The following is an 8,986-nucleotide window of genomic DNA, read 5'->3' on the forward strand; positions in this document are numbered from 1 at the left end:
ACCCTCCTCCCTGTCTAGCGGGACGTGCTGTGCCCGCGGGGGCCCAGGGCCGGAGGAGGCCCCCACTTTCTCCCCAACGCTTTTCCTGGAGCCATTTCACAGAGGAAAGTCAGCGTTTGTTGTCGGAGTTGTAAACTCTTAAATTTGGGGGCGCCTTGGGAGAGGTGGCATACGATTCTTCCCAATCTAGGGGACTTTCTTACGGATCTCTGCCCCTTTGCCTAAGCGCCTCACCCCACCCCGTTATCTCCCGGCAGGGTTTGGGGACCTGCGTCTTTAGGCCGCGCGCGGAAGCCGCCCTGGAGTTGCCCGTCAGAGCCACGCCCTGCGTCCCGGGCCTAAATTTGGAATCGCTGGGAGCCTGAGACCCGGCTGGTGGGGGGAAGGGAAGGAAAAGTTAGAAAAACACTTTGAGCCCTGAATATGTTCAAAAATACTCTGGATGCAGGCTCTGGGCATTTCAGCGCGTGTGCGCCCGGCAACACGGGGCGCCGAAAGAAACGTGTGCTTACCAAATTGTCCATCTGTAGCGGTGGAGAATTCGGAAAACAGAGAAAGTATCCAGGGAAGAGCGAGCCACGGTCACCCTCCCACGGCCTAAACCGGGCCTATTTCTAATGGTTACTCTAATCATGTTTTTGTGTTTCCCTCCCTTTGAAAGGGAAACGGGGACCCTGCTGGATGTGGTGTGTTATAAGTTCTTTTTTCCAGTGGCCAGCGCATTTTTGCTTTTAAGTAGGCAGGCTTTTAAGTAGACCGGCTTGCAGGTAGTGTAGATTCAGGACCGGCCTTATCAGGGTTGGACATATTTAGGAAGGAGAGGCGGGAACGCCCAGCCCTGGGGAGGACAGGGGCGGCCCGGTTTGTGTTGATGGGATCTAGCTCAGCCTAGAGCGGTGGTGACTAGACCGGGTCTGTATTTTTAGGGAGGAGTTGCTAATGGATTTACACCCTGTTTAAAGGGGTCCCGGGTATCCTAGAATTTGTGCTTTCACTCGGTAGAGGTTAGAGAGAATGAAGCCTGCTCTGTAGAGGAAAACTTGGAGGACTTTCCAGCCTGCAGGGGACGTTCCAAGCAGAGCTTCCTGTTTCTCCCTTTTCTTCCTAAATGGCCTTCCTTCTTGCGGGCAAGCTGCCACCACGAACGGGATGGCTCTGCAGGGTTTTATCAGCTGCATTTATTCCCAAGGCACCCTTTAGATGAAAGGGTTTTTCTCTTGTCTCTCTGCGAATGCATTTCTTCATCCTTCATGCATTCCTTCCTTCCTTGGCATCTACTGTGTGCTTGGGGTCAGAGAAATATGTCCAAGGGAGTTCTGGTGGCCTAAGAATTCTGTTTCCTGGAGAACAGAGGCATTTGAACAGGCAGATGGGAGACAGGGCAACAGGCACCATTCTAGTTCCATCACGAAATAACTCGAGGGTTCCCAGTGGTCAGTCTTGGTGAGGGGCTTGGCTGGGTTTTGAAGCCCTGGGGAAATTTTGCCGGCTGGTCTGGCATTCCAGGTCATTGGAGGACAGTGGGTGGAAAGCCTTATATTCTCTGAGCCCCAAACAGGTCGTTGCACAGTTTTTTTGTTTGTTTTTGTTTTGTTTTTTGAGACGGAGTCTCTGTCACCAGGCTGGAGTGCAGTGGCGCGACGTCGGCTCACTGCGTTGTGCAGTTTTTAAACCCACAGCAGTGTTGATCTGGAACTCCTGATTTTGGAAGCATACTGGGCTCAGGAACTCCAAGCTGCTGATGTTTGAGTAAAGGGAAGCATAGCTGTCTATGGGGTGGGTGGGTAGGGAAGGGCAGTGGGACAGGGGGATAACAGGGGCCAATCTGTCCTTCAATTGCAGAGGAAGGCCTGACCGTCTGCACTGATGGATCTCCCTGAGAGACCCTTCTCACCTCGTCTTTCCAGTCTGACCTTGCTAGAGATGGCGACAGAAACAGCCTGTTCCAGTAACATTAATACACATGTTGTTTCATTAGGAAGTTGACTTTTGAGTTGGTGATGCTCAGAACACACTTTCCTATAGCGATATGCATCAGGTGCACAACCCCGTTGAGCCTGGAGTAGGTTCTCACACTGGTGCTGGTAGCCCTGGCCTGATCTCAGAGGGTTGGGGACCCTGTGTTCCTTGGTGTCTTCATAAATTCTCAGGGGTACAGATGGGATGTGGTGAGGGATGGATGGACAGAGGGAAGCGTATAGAGGAAAAGAGGAGGCTTCAGCTTTGTAGAGAGCAGGACGTCCCCACAGGGCGATGCTGGCCCGGAGGAGACACTTTGTGATGGTTGCAGACATTTTTGGTTGCCACCCTGGGGTGGGACCTCCTAACATCCTGCAATGGGTGGGACAGCTTAGGGAAGCTGCTCAGAATCTTTCAAGGGCCAGAACAGCCCCCAGCACAAGGAATTCATCTAGTCCCAAATGCCAGTAGTGTTGAAGGTGGCAAACCTTGAGGAGGGCTTGGGAGTTGTATGTATGCGCTAATCAGGGCTGCCCCGTCCCAGGCAGTAGAGCAGCGCACATCCAGTGCATCCCTGCTCTCCAGCAAAGGCTGATTTGCACCCCCGGGCAACGGCACAGCGGCCTGTGCAGTTTGAAAAACTCCTAACACCTACAGAACCGACATCTCTTGAACAATACCAGGCCTCTTCAGGATTCCTTCACCTCAGTAGAGCAAGCATGGGCTTCGTTTTTTCTCTCTCCAGAGCTCTTGTCTCCTGCCCGTGTGGGTGTGTGTGGAAGTTATTAGGAAAATGTTTCTGTGCAGAGGAAGTGGGTTTTATCATCCCATGAGTTTGCCTTGATTTTCCACCAGCATGTTTGGCTCTGATAAAAGTTGATTGCTTTGCATTTAACTCCCTACTAAAGGCCGGGCATGGTGACTCAGGCCTGTAATCCCAGCACTTTGGGAGGCCAAGGCCGGTGAATCACATGAAGCTAAGAGTTCGAGAGCAGCCTGACCAACATGGCAAAACCCCGACTCTGTTAAAAATACAAAAATTACCTGGGCGTGATGGTGAGCGCCTATAATCCCAGCTACTCGGGAAGCTGAGGCAGGAAAATCACTTCAGCCCAGGAAGCAGAGGTTGCCGTGACGTGAGCTGAAATCTTGTCACTGCACTACAGCCTCGGTGACAGAGACTCAAGTCTCAAAGAAAAAAACAAAGAAAACTTCCTGCTTTAGCTCTTTCTCCTTTCTCTGTGTATGAGACACTTTTCAAATACAAATACATGTCTTTACACTTTGGAGATATTCAAGTAAATGATTGCTTGTCTGGAAATCACTTTTCTTCCTGAAGGTCATATGGTGGGTACATGCTGTCATTTAGAAAAAAAATGCTGCTCATACAATACTTCTCCCAATTCAGCATTTAGGAATCATGGCAGGATTTCATGGACACTGTCTGTCTGGAATGTTTTCAGACTTAGATATCTTCCCCCAGAGATAGACTTCTCCGTAGCCACATGGACTGTGTGCTGGTTTTCAGTCCTGCTGAAAATGTTCTAATTACTCTTGTTACTTTAGGGGAAAAGAATTACATGTCCTTTGTGATTTATAGACACAGTAAGAAATAAGACCCATGTGTCTTTAGGGGTGTGAAGGAGGAAAAGTCTTTTTTTTTTTTTTTTTTTTGAGATGGAATTTTCCTCAGTTGCCTAGGCTGGAGTGCAGTGGCACGATCTCAGCTCATGGCAGCCTCTCCATCTCAGGTTCAAGTGATTCTCCTGTCTCAGCCTCCCAGTTAGCTGGGACTACAGGTGTACACCACCATGTCTGGCTAATTTTTGTATATTTAGTAGAGATGGGGTTTTGCTATGTTGACCAGGCTAAAAAGTATTTTTTTGAGGTTGCCCAGACTGGAGTGCAGGGGTGCAGTCAGGGCTCACTGCAGCCTCTACCTCCTGGGCTCAAGCAATCTTTCCACCTCAGCCTCTGCGGTAGCTGGGACTACAGGCACATACCACCGTGCCTGACCACTTTTAATTTTTTTTGTAGAGACAGGGTCTTGCTATGTTGCCCAGACTGAAAAAAAAAAACTGTTTTTTTTTTTTTTTTTTTTGAGACAGAGTCTCGCTGTGTCACCCAGGCTGGAGTACAATGGCAGGATCTCAGCTCACTGCAACCTCTGCCTCCTGTGCTCAGGCAATTCTCCTGCCTCAACCACCTGAATAGCTGGGAATTCAGGCACATGTCACCATACCTGGCTATTTTTTGTACTTTTAGTAGAGACAGGGTTTCACCATGTTGGCCAGGCTGGCCTGGAACTCCTGGCCTCAAGTGATCTGCCCACCTTGGCCTCCCAAAGTGCTGGGATTACAGGCGTGAGCCACCTGAAAAATCATTTTAAAAATCAACTGTTCTGCGTTCTTACTTGGAAGGGACTCCTGTAACCAAAGACGGGAAAAACAAACCAAACTTTATTAACATGCGTTTTTCATTGATACATGGGAGATACCTAGAAATGGGTAGTTTTCAAGGAGGTGGCTTGGATTCTAGCTGCTCTAGTATCCTCAACAAAGAACAGTCCATTCTTAGAGAACTGGCAGAGAAAGACAAAGGACTTTGAGCCTTCAGGGGCAGCAACTAAGTAGCAGAGAAAGGCTGGTTAGTGAAGCTTGTTCATTCTGAATCCTGTGGTTCCCAGTCCAGGCCCGTGAGGATTTTCCGCTGTCTTCCGTGGTTCACCTCTGTTCTCCCGGTTGGGGAGGTGGGGTTCGGATTGCTTGTGGATGTGGTCTCATCGCTGTGGTGTAGCTTCAGGCTGCAGGCTGTCCAGAGCTCGAGGATTTGCTGATACTCTTTTTTTTTTTTCTTTTTTTTTTTTTTTGAGATGAAGTCTCGCTCTTGTCCCCCAGGCTGGAGTGCAATAGTGCGATCTTGGCTCACTGCAACTTCCGCCTCCTGGGTTCAAGCAATTCTCCTGCCTCAGCCTCCTGAGTAGCTGGGATTACAGGTGCCCACCACCATGACTGGCTAATTTTTGTATTTTTAGTAGAAACGGGGTTTCATCATCTTGGCCAGGCTGGTCTCGAACTCCTGACCTCAGGTGATCCACCCACCTCGGCCTGCCAAAGTGTATTCTTTTTTGATTTATCCCAGTCTGTTGTCTGAAACATGGTAGCTCACCAAAATTTCTACTCCCATTTGTCCAACTGATAGTATTTTTTCACATCTCTAGAGACCAGAAGGACTTCCTCTTCCTGAATTTCCTGTTCAGTATTCTTTCTTGGCTTGGTTCCTTGGTGAGTTTTGAGGAGATGGTGCATGGGTGTGTTTTTCAGCTTTGTTTTAGTATGACTCAGGGTTGCCACCACGCCTTGTACGGTCTCCTCGTCATAGTATTAAAATTTCCCCTGAGCAGGAAACCAGAAACTTCCTTTCTTCTCCCCCAGAGTCAGATTCAAACCGGTGTTTCTCAAGTGAGCTGTGAAAGTAGCATGCAGCCAGCCGCCTTGCAGAGAAGAAAATTCAACAGAGGAGAGGATAAAACGCCACAGGGGGCGTGGAAAGCCTTCTTAAAGAAGCCACACGGGCAAAGCTTTTGTTCCGCTCCCTCTGCCCTGGTGGACCGGGCTGGGCTGAGATCTAATACGTGTTCGTCATTGTGGATGGCAGTTGGATGGGTCTGAAAGCGATTGCAAACCCCTTTAATTCGCTTTGGTTTCTCAACTTTGAGTAGTGTCGTGGGCTGGGGTGGGTCCCCTGTTTTTGAGAAGCACTTGAAAGAGTCTGATTTTCTGCAGCTTTTCAGGGAGCAAAGCCGTTGCTCCAAGAGCGCTTTTTCAAAGCTGACAATAATGTATTTAGTTGAACTAACAGCCCTTCTTGAGGAGGCAGCAGACTGGCCAGAGCTGTTACGTTCCAGGGGTTCTGCAGGCATTACTCATCAGAGACACCTGAGCCTGGATAGCCTGACTCTTGTTTGTTTCTGCTTAGCCTGACCCTGCAAAATTATTGTCCAAATGCACCCTGGCAAGCATTGATCCGCGAGGGGATGCTGACCAGAAGGAGCTTTCGTTTCTGCAGGAACACGATGGACTGGAATGAGGACAAGAATAAACACACTGCATTGTCTTTTAGGGCCAATGGGCTTGGAGGCATACAGATTTTATAACTACCGCCAGAAGCCAAATATTGCCAGTCGGCGTCTTCTGCTGCTGTTGCTAGCTATCTTCTTCTGGGGGAAATGGGTGGGGTTCTAAATATGAATTAACGTAGGGCTGTCTTCGATGAATTCAGCACAAAATATTCTCAGCAGTTGAAGGGACCCACAGAGAGAAGTGTTAGGCATTGAATAGAATAGCAGGACAGGGAAGGGTTTGGATCTGGGCAAGCAGGAGATGGGTATGAACACCTGTCTTTTGAGACCCTGCCGAGGTGGCCATGAAGGTAGAGGCCCTCTATGTTGATATCTTTACTCAAGAGGCTGTGGTCCTTTGGTGCTAACATAGCATCCAATAGACAGACAAGATGGACAGCTACAGTCACCTATGGGAAGCGGTTTCTACTCTTAAACCACAAGCCCCTAGACACTCATCATATCATAAACATATCACCGGGCAGTGGCTTGCAATCTTTTTTTTTTTTCTTTCTTTTTTAGACTTGCCCAGGCCGGAGTGCAGTGGCACGATTGTAGCTCACTGTAGCCTTGACCTCCTGGGTGCAAGTGCATCTCTCACCTCAGCTTTCCGAGGAGCTGGGACCACAGGCATGTGCCACCCTCAGCTCATTTTTTAAATCTTTTTGTAGAATCGGGGTCTCACTGTGTTGCCCAGGCTGGTCTTGAACTCCTGGACTCAAGCAAACCTCCTGCCTCAGCTTCCCAAAGTGCTGGGGTTACGGGCGTGAGCCACCATGCTCAGCCTGCAATCTTTTTTTTTTTTTTTTGAGACAGGCTGTCACTCTGTTGCCCAGGCTGAAGTGGTGTGATCTCAGCTCACTGCAGCCTCGAACCCCCAGGCTCAGGTGATTTGCCCACCTTAGCCTTCTGTGTAGTTGGGACTACAGGCATGTGCTACCACACTCAATTAATTTTTATCTTTTTTGTAGATACAGAGTTTCGTTCTGTTGTCCAGGCTGGTGGATATATTTTAATCCTACAGAGTCCAGGCTAAAAACACACCAGTAACTGTGATGGCCATCCCTCCTGCGTTCCTGATTTCTGAGTGACAGTTTGAGACACGGACCTGCATGACCACCCTCCAGTGGCTCTTGCTGATCTAGATCTGAGGTTCTCAGTTTTGACTCCATTGCAGGAAGCTTGGAAACGTCACTCTTGCCCAGGGTTACCTGGGTAGTCTGGTTTATAGACATGTTAGGTGTTTTAATTTTTTAAAAAATATTTTTGAGAAAAGATTTTGCTCTGTCACCCAGGCTGGAGTACAGTGGTACAATCATAGCTCACGGCAGCCTCCACTTCCTAGGTTCAAGCAGTCCTCCCACCTCAGCCTCAAAAGTAGCTGGGACCACAGGCACGCCTCACCATACCTGGCTCATCTTTTCTTTTCCTTTCTCTTTTCTTTTCCTGTCCCTTCCCTTCCTTTTCCCTTCCTTTTCCCTCCCCTCCCCTCCCTTCCCCTCCCCTCCTCTTCTCTCCTTCTCTCCCTCCTCCTCCTCCTCCTCATCTTGACAGAGTCTTGACAGAGTCTTGCTCTGTTGCCCAGGCTGGAGTACATTGGTGCAATCATGGCTCACTGCAACCTCCGCCTCCCTGGTTCAAGCAATTCTCTTGCCTCAGCCTCCTGAGTAGCTGGGACTGCAGGCACGCACCACCATGCCTGGCTAATTTTTGTATTTTTAGTAGAGACGGGGTATCACCATGTTGGCCAGGATGGTCTTGAACTCCTGACCTCGTGGTCTGCCCGCCTCGGCTTCCCAAAGTGTTGGGATCACAGGCGTGAGCCACCCTGCCCAGCCTACTTTTTTTTTTTTGAGACAGAGTCTCCCTTTGTCATCAGACTGGAGTGCAGTGGCACAATTTTGGCTCACTGCAACCTCTGCTTCCCGGATTCAAGTGACTCTCCTGCCTCAGCCTCCCTCAGGCATGAGCCGGCATGCCCAGCCAAATTTTTCATTTTTTGTAGAGACAGGGTCTCCCTATGTTGCTAGTCCTAAACTCCTGGGTTCAAGCCATCCACCTGCCTTGGCCTGGCAAAGTGTTGGGTTTATAGGCAGGAGCCACTGCGTCCCGCTATTAGGAATTTTTTAAAAGCCCCTCGGAGGGTCTTCATGTGTGACTGAGTTGTCAAGAATCACTATTATTTTGCTGGATATTCTGTTTCTTCCCTTCTACACGAGATTTCCCACGACTGCTTCTTGGATGTGAACGTCTGTGCCATGGATTACATTTTTCAAAGAGCATTCAGTGTGTTATTTCATCTTCACTGGGCCCTTAAGATATTTCTCATGGGCCTTTGGTAGATAAAGACACTGGGGTCAGAGAGTTCGGGAGCTTGCTGGTGATCACATGGTCAGCATGGGGAAAAATGCATGTGAACATGAGCTCTGTCGGTGGCGAGACCTGGGCACAGGGGCTGCTGGGCCTGGGACTTGGTGGCTGCGTGTGTGGGCTGAACAGAGCTCTCCAGGCATGGCCTTGTGGACCTTGAGGGATGCCTGCCTTCACCACTAGTGTGACTTGAAGGGGAGGAGAATGTCCAGTGATGGACATTTTGATATGGAAGAGAACTCCCTTGAATCCTGATGGTGAACTTGTCTCAGACCAGTCACTGAGGCCTCTCCAGCTCCTCAGGGTCTCCGTGTTCTAGGTGTTCATGCGTCCTTTCATCCATTTACCCATCCATTTATGTATCCATGCATCCATCTATCCATGCATCCTCCATTTATCCATCCATCCATCAGCCCATCCTCCCATTCATTTACCCATCCATCCATTCATCCATGCATGCATCCATCCATCCATCCTCCCATTCATTTATCCATCCATCCATCCATCCATCCACCCACCCACCCATCCACCCACCCA

General features: G+C 49.4%; 1 protein-coding gene across 1 annotated transcript in view; it reads left to right on the forward strand.

The window, feature by feature from the left end:
- The first annotated feature begins 6,086 nt into the window (after positions 1-6,086).
- The window catches only part of CD99 (CD99 molecule), a 39,925-nt gene continuing 37,025 nt past the window's right edge, over positions 6,087-8,986 (forward strand). The window contains exon 1 of the mRNA XM_011934294.1: positions 6,087-6,191. Within this exon, the coding sequence (XP_011789684.1) occupies positions 6,087-6,191 (105 nt within the window). The remainder of the gene's footprint in view (positions 6,192-8,986) is intronic.

Source organism: Colobus angolensis, unplaced genomic scaffold, assembly GCF_000951035.1.
Source record: "Colobus angolensis palliatus isolate OR3802 unplaced genomic scaffold, Cang.pa_1.0 Scaffold133, whole genome shotgun sequence".
Taxonomy (NCBI): Eukaryota; Metazoa; Chordata; class Mammalia; order Primates; family Cercopithecidae; genus Colobus; species Colobus angolensis.